Raw genomic sequence first — 18,875 nt, 5'->3', positions numbered from 1 at the left:
TCGTATCCTCCATCCAAAACCTTTCTCCATTTCTAATTCTCCCTTATTCTTTTTATTCATGCTGGTAATTGAATTGGTATTAGGTTGTACTTAAGCCTGCTGCCTCTCTTTTGTCTTTCAGTGAAAGTGATGGATGCTTTTGAAAAGCGATGAAAATGAGTGGTAGACACATTTCTTCGGCTTCGACCTACAACCTCTTTTCTACAACTATTTCTTTTCCTCGGATTTTAGAATCAAGTTTGGAATTAGAAACAGGGTTAGGGCTCAGAATGACATTATTAACCAATCATTGCCCTTGAAATGACACACACCCCTACGAGGATGGCAGCTTTAAATCAACATAAAAAAAATCACAATACGCACGTGTCTGTGTACGCATATAAGCCAAATAAAGTTTTTTTTTTTCAATAATTGCAAACTATTGCAAAATGCACATCTGCGATATTTCAGTCCCTCCAGAAAACGTGATTATGCATTTGCATGATTCTAGGGGTGGGCGATAAACCGGTAGACAAAATTAACCGGTAGAAATTTGTCAACCGGTAGAGATTTTGGACTATCGTTTCTATCGAGGTTACGTGCCCACGTCACGCTCCTGTGCGTGTGGTCGCGAAAACGTAACGTTTGTACACGTATTTAAGCACTGCAGTTTTAAAACAAGTTATTTTAAGCCATTGAAACACAGACAACAGATCTGTATGCGTGCGTTCTTTCTGTGTGTCAGGAGCGGACAAGTCGCGCAACCGCTGCTCTTTCTGTCTGTGAGGAGCGCGCAAGTCGCGCGACCTCTGCTTATTAAGCTCGTGAGCATTTTTCCCGCTTTATTGGCCTTAAATACACATATGCGTCAAAATTCCCGTCTTTGCCAGCATCATCATAAACACGACCAGTAAGGTCTTAAGAGAAAGTAAACAGCTAAAAGAGAAAGCGCATGTGTAACAGTGTATTGGATCCGGACTTTGGTCTTAAAGGGGAAGTTACCTAATTTTGCTCCTGTCTGTCACTCGTGTTAATCAAACATCATTGAGAAAAAAATCTCTCACTGCTCCTGATTAAATCACTTTTCTACCTTAAATAAAAATATATATAGGCCTATACATACATGCATAATTATTTATTATCATTCTTATTGACTGTGTATCTTCAGAGAGCTTGAGTTTTGTTTGTTTTTATCTTCTTTCTATGCTTGTATATGTTTTTTGTGAGAATTATGAACATTTCTATGGTATTAAAGATTTAAACCTTATTAAAACATAAAAAACTCTACCGTGATACATATCGTTATCATGATATAAAATTAATCCTATCGTGATAGAAGATTTTGGTCATATCGCCCACCCCTACATGATTCAATGCATAATCAGCCAAAGTCCCTATAAATACGCCACACTTTCGCCACATAAATTGCAGATTACGCGACAGTTTTTGCAAGTTCGCGCAATTTCATCTCATAAAATTGAATAAATATCCCACATATTCCATCACATTTTTTTGTAAAACGCGCCGCAAGATCAAGGATTTTTGGCCCTAACAATCACACTGATTGGAAGGACTGTTATTTTACAAAATTTCGATATATTGTTCATCCCTACCTTCGTATCTGACCTCTGTTCATCTTCTCCATCCAAAACCTCTTATGTTTTATAATTTCCTTTTCCTTTCGTTCCAGCAGGTAATAGGACGATACATGTTTGCATCAAAGCCCGTTGCTTCTTTCCCTCAGTGGAACTGATGGATCCCATTTTAAAAACGATGAAAATGAGCGCTTGTCATTTTTCTTGCTAACTGCTTCATTTGTTTTGATTTCCGTCGGCCTGTCACACAGCCCGTCAGCTTCTAAATGAACATACATGTGGTTTTATTCGAAGTGGACGCTTAACCTCCTAACCTCAGTAGTCTGGAGTGCTTGTAAATTATGACAGATAGTCACATGTCTGTTAAGAGCGGGATCTCGGTTCATCCAGGACAACCGCAAAACATGAACTTAAATACACAGCGCTGGCGGGCAGATAGTTCATTAGTCTTGATTTGTAAGAATTAAGACTGTTTGAGAAATGTGTGGTGGTATTTTAATAAGCTGAATACAGCACTAGAGTGGCGTCTTTGTGTCTTTTGTCTGGGCCTGGACGGTCGAAAAATGTAAATAATACTGTGCTGTTTTCAAACGATTTGAGTTTGGGGCCGATCTGTTCATCCAACCAATGGAAGACAGGGCGTGTGCTCAGAAAACAATAGTTATTAGATTTCCCTTCCTCGATATCTTTATGCATTGCTCTGTTTCTCTCTTTCTCTCATGATAAAGCATCTCATATCTGTGTGTCTCTCTCAGCCCTCTGTGTCACATTCGTCCGTGTTCCTGAACGTTGTGATTTATGACCCACATCTACTTCTCTCCTCCAAAAATCCATTGCAGCTGGACTGAAGGATTTATACAGAGACATAAATAAATATATACACAGCAGTGCTATTATAGAGCTGTCCTGCTTTCTGCTGCTTGATCTGTGGATGGAGAGAGACAGGAAGAGAGATGGTGAAGATGATGTTCTGCTTCTTTGATATAAAGATGTTTTACCCATAATGCCATTGCTTGTTGAAAAGGAACAATTTAACTTGCTTAGTAATAGTGTTTGTATTGTTGAGGACTACCTCATATAGTTTTGGGGCTAATATTGTCCACAACCCCATGCACTACAGAAAAAGTGCGATGAGTGCAAAATTTGCAAAGGCATTAGTCCATTTTCTTAAAAAGAAAATCCAGATAATTTACTCACCACCATGTCATCCAAAATTTCAATATCTATCTTTGTTCAGTCGAGAAGAAATTATGTCTTTTGAAGAAAACATTTCAGGACTTTTCTCATTTTAATGGACTTTAATGGATCCCAACACTTAACAGTTTTAATGCAGTTTAACATTGCAGTTTCAAAGTACTCTAAACAATCCCAAACAAGGCATAAGGGTCTTATATCGAAACGATTGTCATTTTTGGCATGAAAAATAAACAAATGTACTTTTAAACCACAACTTCTCTTCTTTCTCTGGCTGTGTGACAAGCCAGCGCGACCTCACGTAATTGCGTAATGACGTCGAAAGGTCACGTGTTACATATATGAAACGCACATTTGTGGACCATTTTAAACAATAAACTGACACAAAGACATTAATTAGTATCATTCCACGTACAACAACTTCAGAACGGTCCTCTTTCTCCACACTTGTAAACACTGGGGCGTAGTTTCACATATGTCATCCGTGACCTCTTGACGTGATGATGTATTTCGTTAGGTCACGCTGGGACGTCACACGACCAGAGGAAGACTAGAAGTTGTGGATTAAAATTGCATACTTTTTATTTTTCTTGCCAAAAATGACAATCGTTTCGCTAGATAAGACCCTTATGCCTCGTTTGAGATCATTTAGAGTCCTTTGAAACTGCAATTTTAAACTGCATTAAAACTGTTAAGTGTTGGGGTCCATTAAAGTCTGTTAAAATGAGAAAAATCCTGGAATGTTTTCCTCAAAAAACATAATTTCTTCTCGACTGAACAAAGAAAGATATCAACATTTTGGATCACATGGTGGTAAGTAAATTATCTGGATTTTTTTAAAGAAAATTCAATAATCCTTTAAGGAAGTATTATTAAACATTAATGTGCAAAACAATGCAATTCAAAAGGGTCTGGTACTTAATGTTATAATATGGTAATATGTTCAAATACCGATATTAAATATCTGTTTATTAAAATTAAATTAGCATTAACAAATTATTTATTTTTTTGTCATTATTAATTTATTAATTTCTCAACTCTTAATTAGTATCTTTTTGCTTATTTTCAAGCAATTTTACTCCATGACGTCAACAACGGTTGTGTGATAGACAGCAGCTGTGTGTATTTGAGTTTGTGGATTGAGGCAGGGATGATAGATAAATAGATAGAGGAAAGGAGGAATAAGAACCGAGAGAGCGAATCCCCATCCGGGACCCAAAGAGTTGACGCTTGACTGACAGCGGGCATCCATTCATTCCTCCATTCACCTGCCCTTCAGAACGGCTCATATGAATGATGCAGCGGATTAAACCACGTCTGATCTTAAAAAGAGTGTCTTTCTGAATAGATCAGGATAACATCTCCCTCCCAATCCTTTCTTTGCCTTATGCTGTCCCAAAGGTCACCAGTCAAATGAAGTTTTGTGTGTTTCCTAATCCTCTGGGGACAGAGAGGGATGACGTTTTTCGGACACACTGGGTATGGGATTTCACCAGAACCCCATTTGCATCCTCTGAGTCTTTCCAAAAACGTTGTTTGGTTTTTGGGACCTTGACTGCTTTGGGACGACTGAGTTGTTGATAGTGATCTTTAAGGGCTTGTGAAATCCAGAGGGCAGACGGTCAGGAAACTCTATGCTGTCTGGGTCACGATTTGGATATTTTGGGGTTGTTTTGTTTGTGAAAAAGCTCACTTGAGTCTAATGCACATTCAAGGTTACCACAGTTTCTGGCAATAATAATACAAGAATCACTTGCAGCACCGTTTGGCATTAGACACCACTGAATGAAAATTGGCATCAATTGTGGGAAAAGGTTTCTCGTAGAGTTCTTGTACAGATATTTTTCTAATGTTGCATTCACGCTAGCCGTGGTAGAGGCGGCAAAAAATCGCTAATCGTGCGTAGTTGGACGCTTGATCATTTTGAGTGTACTTGCTTCTTACGCGCGTGAAAGCCCCGTGTGAAAATCTATTCATTCGAGACATTTGCGTCATGGGAAGGGCTTCGGCGACTCCGCTGAGACATCGCTTGCTTCCTGTAATCACGTCACTACTACAGCAAGGTCCTGATTGGGTAACGCGGCACAGAAATCCACCAAAGTTTAGATTTTTTTTACTCTCGCGTATCCCGCGGCAACGCTCAATTTGACGAGAAACGTGCCATCCATGCCACGCGTTCCGTGCGTACCATGGCGCAGGATGCCTAATCGTGTCTTTGCATTGACTTTAGGGGCTGTTTACACTTGGTATTAAGCTGTGTTTTCATCAATCGGATCACAAGTGGACGAGAGAGACACATTACGTTTACACCTGGTATTTAAATCCGTCTCTTTTATCCACTTTCGACCACTTCTGTGCTGAATACTGTGAGGGGACGGTCCGTGAGACGGTGGGCGAGTCTCTCTGCTGTCATTCAAACGCGAGCGGGAGTAATTATGAGTTTATATGGACGCGAACTAATATTATGTCGGAGTCCGCTGCTTGTTTAGCAAGTATATATGCTGCACAGTGTTTTGAAAGTTTATATGTTGGAGCTTTCTCTGAATTTTCAGCGCAATTGATGAATAGGATCGCGCAACTTTTACGCTTTCAAAACGAAACTACGGAGAACACCCGCAGCAGTTTTATCAATGAAAGGCTAAAAATAGCGCTGTTCACCGTATGTTCATGCCAGAAGTCAAAAAAAGACGTAAAACTTGTGTTTAATACCTCAGATTAGATAAATGGGCGGAGAGAAGGCGGTCGCGTGTGGATGTTCGAACACATTCAACCACATTTGTGTTCCGCAACTACAAAGCGATCCGATCGAAAGTGGTTTCGACTACCTCTGGATGTGGTTGAAAGTGGTCGAAAGTGGACGAGCTCAAAATGTTTTGAACACCGTTTACACCTGGCATTAACGTCGTCCACTTGTGATCCGATCGACGAAAACGCATGTTAATGCCAAGTGTAAACAGCCTCTAACATGTAAATTACCAGCGTTTGCCGCCTCTACCGCATCTGGTGTGAATGCCCAGTGAGACAATAGTATATTTTGCTAACAAAGCCATTTAGAAAAGCTTTTTGGTAAAATTAACCTGTCGGTCAGTGGCCGTGGGCGGGGCTTGCTTTGTGTGACATCACATAAACAAGAGAATCAAAACAGCATGTCTAATGAGACTGCTTTGGTTTGATGGGGATAAAAAAAGAAGTGCAAGGTGGATTTTTTTATTGTAGGGTTGTTGTGTTCATACACTGCCAACACACATTTATGTCCGAACACCTTGTAAAAGTGGATTTTGCATAATATGTGCCCTTTTAATGACCTTTATTTTAAGAAACAATAAAAGTCTATGGCGTGTCCTTTATGAAACAGGTGAATGTTTGTGTTGCAAGGTCATGCATGGTCTTCAGGTTGTTGAAGGCCTCTTTACATCTTCTACAATGTGTTTTAACATGCAATTATCCTGCAAAGTAATTCTGCACAGATCAATTCCAGTATTGATCAGTGATCAATCTGATTTTTAGTTGTGAAAACACAGCAAGAACATCATTTAACAGCTCTTTGTCACTGTCACTGGATTAGTTTATTAAAATAAAAAACGTAATTATGATGGATGGCCATATTTTTCCGCTAAATTCATCTCAATCTCTCTTTCTCTCAGACGATATGAAATTAGTCCAGTGTGCACCGACCTTCAGGGTGAGATTCTGAAGTGCTACAGGGAAAATGCCGGAAAGACTTTGCTGTGCTCCAACCTAGCCTCGCTATACATGCAGTGTGTCAACAATGCTAAACAGGTGAGTGTTGGTATCTGCTTGCGTAACTAATATTAACTAGCATTAGACATAGACTTGTTGAGTAACCTCACGAAAAACTTGAACAAAATGTGTAATTGTTGTTTAAATACTAAGCCTGCATTTGTTTTGGGTGAACTATCCTTTAAAAGTGATAATTCAGCAAAAAATGATAAATACCCCATGATTTACTCACCCGCAAGCCATTCAAGATGCACATATCCATTTTTTAGATGAACAAAGTTTCAGTTTATTTAGAAATTGTTCTGGCTCTTCCAAGCTTTATAACGGTTGAAAACATGGCCCTTGACTTTCAAGCCCAAAAAGTACATTCATCCTTTACAGAAGTAATCCACATTGCGGAAGCTACACTGCAAAAAATGATTTTCAAGAAAAAAAAATCTTAGTATTTTTGTCTTGTTTTCAGTAAAAATATCTAAAAATTTTTTTAATTAAGATGCTTTTTCTTGAAAGCGCTAAACGACCCAAGAAAATAAGTCCGGAATTTAGTGTTTAAGAAAAATTTTCAAGATTTTTTTGCTTACCCCATTGGCAGATTTTTTTCCCTTGTTTTATGCAAAAAATCACTTACATTTGATATTTTTGGTCTAAAAACTAGACTTATTTTCTTGGGTCATTTTGCTCATCAAGAAAAAGCATCTTAATTTAAGAATTTTCAGATATTTTTACTGAAAACAAGACAAAAATACTAAAAAATAATATTTTTTCTTGAAAATCATTTTTTGCAGTGTAGTTATTATAATAAAGTTTTAAATGTGTATATTTTCATACAAACATGCAATGATTACCCTCAGAAGGCCTTTACTAATGCCCTGTAGCCATGTGGATTACTTCTGTGAAGGATGAATGTACTTTTTGGGCTTGAAAGTCGTGGGCCATGTTTTCAACCATTATAAAGCTTTGAAGTGTCAGGACATTCACTAATGGCGCTTTTCCATTGCATAGTACCCCCATGCACTGCAAAAATTACTTTCTTGCTTAATATTTTTGTCTTGTTTTCAGTAAAAATATAAACAAATTCTTAAATCAAGGTGTATTTTGTTTTCTTGATGAGCAAAATGACCTAGGAAAATAAGTCTAGTGTTTTGACTAAAATATCAAATTTAAGCAAATTGGCAGATTTTATTTGCATATTTTAAGCACTAATTTACTTAGTATATATTTTTGTCTAAAAACTAGACCTATTTTCCTAGGTCATTTTGCTCATCAAGAAAATTGACATATTAATTTTAAGAATTTTTTAGATATTATTACTGAAAACAAGACAAACATACTAAGTAAGAAAGTCATTTTTGCAGTGTTGGTCCGGTCAGCTCACTTTTTAGGGGCTTTTCTACTGTACCAAATACTTTTTTTAGTACCACCTCGGTTGAGGTTCCCAGCGAGCTGAGCTAATACTAAACCTTGACGTGAAAACATTGAAGATTGCTGAAAGAATCGCCCCTACCAGCGGCATCGCTATAATGCAAGATTAGCTTTACCTTCGCAAAAAAAAACCTGTTGTCGTCTTCGTTTTGTTGTAAGTTCACAAACTCCCTTTAAACGTTGATAAACATCCACAGGTTGAGAAACAGGAACACCATACCAGTGTTTTTCAAGCTTGCGGTTTGTGGCGGCACATCCACAATGTGCACGCCCACATGCACGGCATTTTTGCAACTTAAAGGATAAGTTTGGTATTTTACACTTAAAGCCCTGTTTTTAGATGGTTTATGTAAAAGATAATGTAGAGGCAGCCGGTAGTTATTGGGAAATAAGCCCCGACAGTGTGATCAGGACCCGACGCGAAGCGGAGGGTCTTGTATCACACTGAAGGGGCTTATTTCCCGATAACTACCGGCTGCCTCTACATTATCCCGCTTATTACACGGCTACTTGTCACATAAGAAAAAAACCGGACATGAATATGAATTTAAAACATTTTATTGGCATATTTGTTTTAAATTAACATGTTTATCCTTCTGCGAAACTTTGCACAGATGCATAAAATGATCTTAATACCTTAATGTCCTCTGCTTCATACTTGTCTGTCTCCATTTTTTCTCTTTTAGCCAGTCTTTGAGAAGTTTTAATGCCCATTCTGTATTTTTTTGTGTGTTGGCTTCGTAGCTGTCATGCTCTATTTTGTCAAGTTCAGTCTCAGTAAGCTGTCTGTGTCTTGTCGTGGTTGTCCAGTGTTTGTCACAAGATGGCGCCAAACAGTAATCTTTATTGATCTTTATTGGCGCGGAGCGATTTTACTCGTACAAGTAGTACCGGCTATGCGTTATTATTTTGGAGCGGTTATTATTTGAAAAGAACGAACCTGCAAATGTCTCAACTGACCAATCAGAATCAAGCATTCCAGAGAGCCGTGTAATAAGATGAAATAGAACAGTTTTGACTGAAATGTCGACATATGCGGCTGCCCTGAGAATTTTTGGCCGAACTTGTCCTTTAAATGAGTCGACTGACGCCATGGGTGTTTTTACAGAAACTGTCATGTGAGACAGAGGTAGTGATAAAAACGATGTGCAAACATTTATTTATTGTGGTCAATTTTGTTGGCGGACTGAGAAATAAATGAGTTTTTCCGCATACCCAGCAAAAGTGAAGTGAGCTGACACGACCTGACCCATGGGGTAGGGGAGAGCGGAATGCTTTTTGACTTTGGCTCTATCATTCAAAAAATATTTGAGTTAGATTAATAAATTTTTTTACACAATCAACACACACCTCTCTGCTACAAATGAAGATTTAAAGTTTGTTTGTGGGATCTATTGTTATCGTACAATTACACCGAAAGCGACAGAAGTGCAAACGTTACAACTTAACCCATAGGTGGGGTTCATTGTAACAGATGGGTTTGTTGTAACACTTGCTAGAAAATTTGGTTTAAACACAAATAATTCAACAAATTTCTGTCTATATAATAAAGGTTGATATTGTTTATATATCTGCTTATAATAGATAGATATCCACACATTCATTCATCCATCCATGATCCTTCATCTAACCATCCTTGTATTATGCATCAATGCATATAAATATTTTTTGAAAGGGCTGCACAATTAAGACAAAAAATAATAATTGTGAGTTATTTTTCCTGATATTGTATTAACAGTTATCATCTTGATGAATAGTATTTACATTGTTTTAATTTCAGTATTATTGTATACAGGAGGCTTTGTTGTAACGTTGTGTTACAACTCACCCCACTGAGTAAAAATGTTTTCAATCCCAGCTATAATTTACTAGGAGTTGCTGATATGTTTCAAAATGGTGTTATGTTTTAGGTAACAAGACAGTGATTAAGTAAGGGATAATGTAGAGGCAGCCGGTAGTTATCGGGAAATAAGCCCCGACAGTGTGATCAGGACCCGACGCGAAGCGGAGGGTCTTGTATCACACTGAAGGGGCTTATTTCCCTGATAACTACCGGCTGCCTCTACATTATCCCGCTTATTACACGGCTACTTGTCACATAAGAAAAAAAACTGGACATGAATATGAATTTGAAACATTTTATTGGCATATTTGTTTTAAATTAACATTTTTATCCTTCCGCGAAACTTTGCACAGATGCATAAAATGATCGTAATACCTTATTAAGATCCTCTGCTTCATACTTGTCTGTCTCCATTTTTTTCTCTTTTAGCCAGTCTTTGAGAAGTTTTAATGCCCATTCTGTATTTTTTTGTGTGTTGGCTTCGTAGCTGTCATGCTCTATTTTGTCAAGTTCAGTCTCAGTAAGCTCTCTGTGTCTTGTCGTGGTTGTCCAGTGTTTGTCACAAGATGGCGCCAAACAAACAGTAATCTTTATTGGCGCGGAGCGATCTTACTCGTAAAAGTAGTACCGGCTATGCGTTATTATTTTGGAGCGGTTATTATTCGAAAAGAACGAACCTGCAAATGTCTCAACTGACCAATCAGAATCAAGCATTCCAGAGAGCCGTGTAATAAAATAATATAAGGTTGGATTTGGTGACCTACACACCCAACTCAGAAATTGAAAAAAACTTAAGACAAAGAAATGTACTTTTATGCCTCTTTGTTTAATATCTTAACCAAAACACATTAAAACTTTTCACTAATTCACAGGAGATCATCTTTTGATTGTAAGAGAAAAATACCAAAAGCACAAATTGCTCGGCCTTGTATAAATATGTAAAGTAGCTGCGTTACAATTAACCCCGCGTTAGTTTGTGCCCCGCTCACCCCTAATACACTCTAAAAACAAATGGTGCTATATAGCACCAAAAGTGGATCTTTGCTCGTAATCATAGAAGAACCATTTTTGGTGCTATATAGCACCGGTAAAGCACCTGTGTAGAACCATATAGGGGCCATATAGCACCACATATGGTTCTACATAGCACTATATGGTTCTACACAGGTGCTTTACAGGTGCTTCACCAGTGCTATATGGCACCAAAAATGGTTCTTCTATGATTACGAGCAAAGAACCACTTTTGGTGCTATATAGCACCGGTAAAGCACCTGTGTAGAACCATATAGGGGCCATATAGCACCACATATGGTTCTACATAGCACTATATGGTTCTACACAGGTGCTTTACAGGTGCTTCACCAGTGCTATATGGCACCAAAAATGGTTCTTCTATGATTACGAGCAAAGAACCACTTTTGGTGCTATATAGCACCGGTAAAGCACCTGTGTAGAACCATATAGGGGCCATATAGCACCACATATGGTTCTACATAGCACTATATGGTTCTACACAGGTGCTTTACAGGTGCTTCACCAGTGCTATATGGCACCAAAAATGGTTCTTCTATGATTACGAGCAAAGAACCACTTTTGGTGCTATATAGCACCGGTAAAGCACCTGTGTAGAACCATATAGGGGCCATAAAGCACCACATATGGTTCTACATAGCACTATATGGTTCTACACGGGTGCTTCACTGGTGCTTCACCGGTGCTATATGGCACCAAAATGGTTCTTCTATGATTACGAACAAAGAACCACTTTTGGTGCTATATAGCACCGTTTGTTTTTAGAGTGTATGCAGTGGAAAAGCGCCATTAATAACTCATATTGTGTTCTTTTATAAAATAATGGACATGTGTATTTCGGATGGCTTGAGGGTGAGTAAATCATGGGGTAGTTTTTATTTTTGCTTAAATATCCCTTTAAGGGAACTCTTCTTTGTAAAGCATGTGGTTTAGATATTACAATCCAGACTTGTTTTGCATGTTTGTGTGTGTGTTTTAGTTTCCAGCTCCACTTTAGCCCACAGCAATGAGACCCAGTGAACCAATCCTGCCATACTTTACCATCCCTGTAATAACACACGCTCTGCCTGCCTGACCCAGACCTCCATTTGCAAATCGAAACTTTCTCTCACTCTCCGCTCGGCACGAAGTTCGCTCTAAATTATAGGCTCAGACGAAAGAGTCATTTCCATAATACCGGCTGACAGCTGCTGTTCTTGGTCCGGGCCTAAGTGTGTGTTAAATGAAGTAAGTGGGAACGAGGGATGTGTCATTTAAATAGCGCCGTCCCGCAGTCCCCTGCTGCAGCGTCCTGCAGTCCCAATACCGTAACACGCAGGCAAAATTTTGTAAATCTCCTCCGCACACTCCGGCAATTCCAGACAAACACAATTTATATTCAGATAGGTCTTTCCATTAGATTTTTACAGCAGTGCGGTTTCGAGAGCGAGGGCGCAAGAGAAATAGTATTGCTCTCTGGGGTATAAGTATTAAAGCACCGCTGTGAATTCTCCACCACTAAGGCAATACATCATGTAAATAAAGTTATGTTTTATTCATACTTGCGCAAAAGTTACCTGTAACTTATTTAGCATTTCTAATGTTTTGGATTTGTGCGTATTTATATGCATGTTCATGCATACAGTAGGCCTGTACTTACTGTTAGTGTCTCGTAAATTTCATTTAGATTCTCATGTTCGTGTGAGGTATTTTATGATTTTATTGACTGTGCTATGAGGAACTGAGGTTACCTGTGTAATAAACTTTTATTAGGCACACAGGAACACCAAAGATAACTGCGGGATAACAAAACTACTTAACCATGTGTGTGCATGTGTGAGAGAGAGAGAGAAGGGGCGGCAAAAAGAACATTAGAAACAATAAATATACAGCCACTGAAAAAATTAAGAGACCACTTCAATAAGGTGGTCCTTATTTTTCAACTTTTAAAAGTTCATGCTCTGACCCCACCCATATGTTTGAATAAATAATAAAAAACTATTTTCAAAATAATTAATATTTAGAGGTTGCTCAAGACCTTTGAAGTGTAACACATTGACGTATTATGTGATACTTTGTGCTATCATGTATAATTGTTTAATAATATATATACCTATGGCAGCAACAGACTTATTTGATCATGCTCCATGCAATTAAAACTCCTGTTTTAGTTGTGATATATCTTTCAAAGCAAGAAAGCTTCAATGTGAATGAAGCACAATAAACAATATACACTGAGACAATGGCTGAAGCAACACGAAGCAAGTCTGCTATATGGTTACTCGGATCAGAAGAGACTGAAATAACTGGAACAAAGTTATCCTCCCAGGAAGCAAGTTTTATGTGTGTTGTGCATTTTTAAATGGTAGTTTTTCCTAAAATATGTGATTTTGTAAATATTCAAAGGCTTTGAGCAACCTCTAGATATTGTAGGAACAATTCAACGTTTTGCACAGTGTGTTTTTGTTGATATCCTAACACATTTAGGGGATGAGAGTTGAACATTTAAAAAAAAATTGACCCATTATAAGTACCACCCTACTACATCAAGATTATTTTCAGTTTTTCTAGATTTTGTAATTATAAGTATTGGTTTAAGTAAAATTATAATTTTTAGTTTATTCTGTAAACTACTGGCAACATTTCAGTCAAATTCCTAAGAATTTTTTTTTTTTATTTACAATAATTTACTGAAAATTGAAATGGGGAAGAAATTGTCAAAATAACAAAAATAATGATTTTTTTTCTGATCTTGAATAAGGCAAAGTTCAAATTATTTTTCAATTCATTTATCGCTGTTGGATAACTTTGTCACTCTTAAGGTTTGCTTTGGTTCTAATTCCATAATACTGGGTTCTTTGAGCTTAATTTTCCCTCATAAACAACAACAACACATCTTTGGTGACGTTAATCTTGTGTCAGCTCTTGGTTTGTGTGTGTGCGTGCGCTATTTCGGTTAAAGCGCCCATATAAGGACTTCCACAAAACTTCCTGCAATGAAATATCCTATACAAGGAAGAAAGCAAGATTGTGAAGTATGAATATTTTATGTTTGAAAAATCTTTCCAAAGCTTTTTTGACACTTTGCCTATGTTAAGCATGAGAAAAGTTGCATTTTGATAAGTCACAATGCATAAAATTGCTTTAAAGCCCCACCACCACCGCCTTTAACCTTAAACTGCACTTAAAAACACCTTTTTTGAGGTCTTGGAGTAGTTCAAAAGTAAATATATTTGATGGAATAAACTTGATATGCGCTCAGTCTAATTTTTGGTTCATTCTGTCAACTACCAACAACATTTCAGCCAAATTACTAAGAAAATTATGTTTTTATTTACATTAATTTACTGAAAAATTGAAATCCGGAGAAATGGTCAAACTATTTTTTTAGATCTTGAATACGGCAAAGTTCAAATTCATTTTTTAACAACACAATACTAATGTTTTTACAGTACATGTAATCTTGAAGTAGTTCAAAAGTGAATATTTGATGGAATAACCCTGATTTTTAATCAAATCTTTCATGTGTCTTGGTCTTTTACATTGCTGTTGGATCACTCTTAAGGTTTGCTTTGGTTGGAATTCCGTAATGCTGGGTTCTTTAAGCTTAATTTTCCCTCATAAACAACAACACACATCTTTGGTGAAGTTAATCTTGTGTCAGCTCTTGGTTTGTGCATGCGTGCGCTATTCCGGTTAAAGCGCCCATATAAGGACTTCCACTGTACTCCCTGCACTAAATTGCCCATAAAAGGAAGAAAGCAAGAATGTTACGTATGAATCTTTTATGCTTGAAAAAATCTTTCTGAAAATGATACGAACCAACTGCTTTTTTGACATTTGCCTATGTTTAGCATGATAAAAGTTGTATGTTGATAATTCAGAATGCATGAAATAGGTTTAACCCACCACCACAACCACCTTTAAGCTGAAATTGCACTTAAAAACAACTTTTTTGAGGTCTTTGAGGAGTGAATATTTGATGGAATAACCCTGATTTTTAATGCGCTCAGTCTTTTACATTGCTGTTGGATTACTTTGTGACTCTTGAGGTTTGCAGTTGTTGGAATTTAACCGACATTGGACTGAAATGGTCACAATACATGTAGAAATGATGATTAAGTGGAGATTTTTTCTGTAGCTGTATGTATACACTGTATAGGTATATACCATTGCATTTTTTGCAATTGAAGTATGCCATACTATATCCTATTTATATCCTATCATAAAACAAAATCAGTTTATCACCAGAACTACAATGGCTTTAACCTGGCACATACTCTTGAGGTTCCTCATCAATTTTCTATTATTGAAGACTTTTACACCAATCGTCCTTACGTTAATTCAATGCTTTTCCATGATGACCATCATCGGATTTGTTGCCTGCTCTGTTCTGTCTGTCTGGATCAGGAAGTCCCGCAGGATCTCATCATTTTCAAAGGAGGAGGACTGGATCAGACACCATGTTTAATTTGTATTAACAACTGTTATTGTATCCATCTAGATAGAATGGATCTAATCAGTGGTCCCCATAGCTAAAAAGCACAGAAGAATGAGTTCCCTCGATACGCACTTACCGGGGGAGAGGGTAATGACAGTGATCGGTCATGGCTGAGGCTTTGTGAACATAATTACTCCATGGTTTATCTATCCTGGACTGATAATATTTGACTGTGACCTTCTCCTTCTTCCATCACATTGTAAAGCTGTGACTACGGTGCAACCTCAAGCCAATAGTGCGGGAGATAAAGCGTGCACCTCTTTCTCTTAAAACACAGTCAATGCTTTTTTATCACTGGTGATCTCGCTCTTTCTTATTCTTTAATGCTTGGTCAAGCGCTCCTCACCCTCCCATTTCATATCTCTCAACTGTCTTCCACATTTTCAGAAACACAAGGAGTCTGAAGCACCAAAACATGCGTCCTTCAGAGGTTTGGGAAAAATCAACCCAAAGTCCCTTTAGGAAAGTTGTGCCACTAGGCGGCATGCAGTTTTTTTCAGTCATGCAAGACTAAAGTCCTATCTACTTGGATGGGGACAATCAGATATTTCTTTAAACAATTAAACAACATATTTCTAACCACCAATTAAACCTGACATCAGTTGTATCACAACCTGTTTCTTAAGCACAAATGGTGCAAAAATAAAAAATATTGAGGTCGTTTCAGCTACTTTGCCATGCTCACAGGTTGGCAAGCGTCTCAAGCAATTCCCCGCCCCCAGAGAATCATCAAACTTTATCAATTGATGATTGGTTCTTTTAACCGAAAGGCAGGACTTCTGTTGCCAGAGCGACCGTACTGATCCCCTCCAAAAAAGCCCATTAATTTATTCCATAGACTTTTGGATTATGGCAAAAATATAAAATATTTTTATTATTTTTCTTTATAAAAGTGGAGTAATATTTTAATTCGAGTACAAATTATGAAAAATTCACTGATATATTTTCTTCCCAGTCGACTGTAATACTTGTCTCTCCATTTTTCCCAATCCTACCTCTCCCCATAAGCATTTTATTTTTAGTGTTCAGGTGCAGTACTCTGTAAGAGACATATATTGACAGAAATAAGGAAATGTATGTTTGTGTTTGTGTATGTTGGGCCTTTTTGCTTCCATTGCGGTTTTGCAGTGTGCTTCGCTATTCACATCTCTGTTGCTTGTTCCTGTCTCACTTTCAGTCCCAGACTCTCATGTACCGGTACTTACAGTTCACTCTGTGTCTATTTTAGTTTACTATCTTGTGTATTTGTATGTGGAAACATTGCTTTTGTTCCTAACAAATATTTTTTCTCTCTCTCTGTCTAGGAGAAGTTAAGGACTGGAGGTTAAGTCTCGGAGCAGAAAGCGAAGTAGAGCTGTTTGTGTCTGTGATCTCGCCGTTTATCGACTGATGCCAAGGAAAGACACCATCCAGAGATACAACTGATTCGCAAGAAACTGCAGTGAAACCTTTTCCTTTACCCCTTCTCGCCACTTTGACCTTCCTTCAATCCCGTTTGCCGTGTCCTTTTTCTACAGATATGGTAAAACGGGTAGCGCTTTTGGAAATTGATAGAACAGGATCCACATTGTGTAGTCCAGCCCGTGTGCAGCGGTGTTTGTGGGACGTTTGAATGTTTTGGAGACCGAACCAGTGGTACACAGTGGTCACACTAGTCCGATCTACACCCACAACAATCCCAGAATTCCCAGCTAGTGGCTTTGAAATCAAAGTGGAGTGTAGATTTGGTTTTTCTGTCTGTCAAACACTGATGTAGCATCAATCGTCAACCATTTTGCCTGAGGTAACCACCCATTATTCTCCAGCACACTCCTCATTGGACTAGACACATCTTTAAGCTGTTCATTGTGTTTTCGTGTGTAACGTTCATAATCCACCTGCTTTGTTTTGTTTGTCAAGAGGCGTTTGGCCTGAGCCTCTGATCTACTTTGAAGAATAAACATATGAAACCCTTAACCACTTCTGGCCATGTCCTTTTATTTTGAAATATTGCTCGTTTCTGATGCATCGATGGTGTTCATAGTCATAGTAGATTAGGGACGTGAAAAGAGTTTTAAAACAGAGAGATGGATGAATGAAGAGAGAGACCAGATGCTGGCAAAATAAGAGAGTGAAAGCACGTTTGCTTCCTAAAGCGTAGCCTCTCTCTCTCTTTTATATCTCTTTCCACTCTTTCATTCTTCGCACCATTTTAAATTTATCCGTCAGGCTATGCAGTGTCGCTCCAGTAGTTCTTGAGAGGAGTGAAAATGCCTCTTCACTTTCAAGCTAAAATCCTTTTTACACACACACACATTTCTAAAGTTGCCAGCCGTGAGAAATCCTCAGCATGCCAGGAGAACGTTCCCTGTGTAATGGCGATTTACACAAACTTGGCATTTTCTTAATTGATTTTTTGGATTTGGACACGATGCAAAATGAATAGCACATTGACTTAGTTGATGGACGAGCCTATATGCTGTTGTGTACATTTTAAAACATTAATTTTTTATGGAATATTGTGGGAATTTTTACTGTGGGATCTCCTTCCCTCTCTCTTTACTTCTGGCCACGAGGAATGGCGCAAGAGTTGGGCACGGGAAAGATCGCAGCGATTAGCAAATAGCAACATGACCCAACTTCCAATGAATTCTTGATGGACGAAATCAAGTACCACCCTACCTTTTTCGTTCGGATATACGGTGGGGAAAATAAGACAATTGCTACTTCCGTTTCATGCCAACTTTAAATGGTTTATGCTCTTGGTGTTGACTTTATTTGTGTTGAGTGTGGACACACCAAAAGCGATTTTTATTAATTTGCGTACAAAGTTAATGCAAAAACGAGAAATGATGCAAATTTGTGCCAGGTGTCACCAATGACGCGCAATGGAGCGATGCAGAAATGACCGCAAATGTGCAATATTTACCTAAAGCACCTAAAGTCTTCTGCATAAATAAAAAAAATCAGCCCAAGAAATTCTTATAACATCCTGCCATGCAAGCCAGATAGCATACAACTGTTCGGCTGACACATCCGGTTGAATCAGAAAATGGAGGAGAACATTGTTTTTTTAATCTTTTTGTGCATTTTCACCATTAACTCTTTCCCCACCAGCGTTTTTTTTTTAAAGGCAACCTTGACCAGCGCCAGCATTTGTTATGATTTTCACAAAAGTTTAATGCCTTTCAGAAAATGTTCTTCTTTAAATATATAAACATACAATAGATTAAATGAAAGAACAGACCCTCTGATTTAAAACAAATAAAAGGTTTCATCTAACCTTCATTTGTTCTCTTTTTATCACCTCTAAAATCGTGCTAGGTTTCTTCGAAAATACCAAATTTTAAATCAAAAATAGAGATAATTACGTTTTTGTGAAAACTTTTGATAGAGAGCAGATTCAGAATGATGATCAAAACATACACAGAGTTTGAACTGTTTGACGTGAGCGGTTGCTTCTGTGTTGTATAAGCCATCTGGTGGATAAAAGCGGAATTATGGATTGCCGGAAAAACTCGTCATTGACAGAGAAGCGTTTTCTCTTAATGGCGGTGAAAATTGGCAGATAGTATTGTACAGAGTGGACAGGAAAGTACAGATGGGAACT

General features: G+C 37.9%; 1 protein-coding gene across 2 annotated transcripts in view; it reads left to right on the top strand.

The window, feature by feature from the left end:
* Nucleotides 1–17,242, top strand: part of chchd3a (coiled-coil-helix-coiled-coil-helix domain containing 3a) — an 82,718-nt gene extending 65,476 nt beyond the window's left edge. For both annotated transcript variants that reach the window (XM_065289684.2, XM_065289683.2), the window contains 2 exons: nt 6,413–6,548; nt 16,591–17,242. In XM_065289684.2, coding sequence (XP_065145756.1) covers nt 6,413–6,548; nt 16,591–16,614 — 160 coding nt within the window. In that variant the 3' untranslated portion in view covers nt 16,615–17,242. The remainder of the gene's footprint in view (nt 1–6,412; nt 6,549–16,590) is intronic.
* The last annotated feature ends 1,633 nt before the right edge of the window (nt 17,243–18,875 follow it).

Source organism: Paramisgurnus dabryanus, chromosome 1 (genome assembly GCF_030506205.2).
Source record: "Paramisgurnus dabryanus chromosome 1, PD_genome_1.1, whole genome shotgun sequence".
In the NCBI taxonomy this organism is placed as follows: Eukaryota; Metazoa; Chordata; class Actinopteri; order Cypriniformes; family Cobitidae; genus Paramisgurnus; species Paramisgurnus dabryanus.
This window is presented reverse-complemented; position numbering and strand designations above follow the sequence as displayed.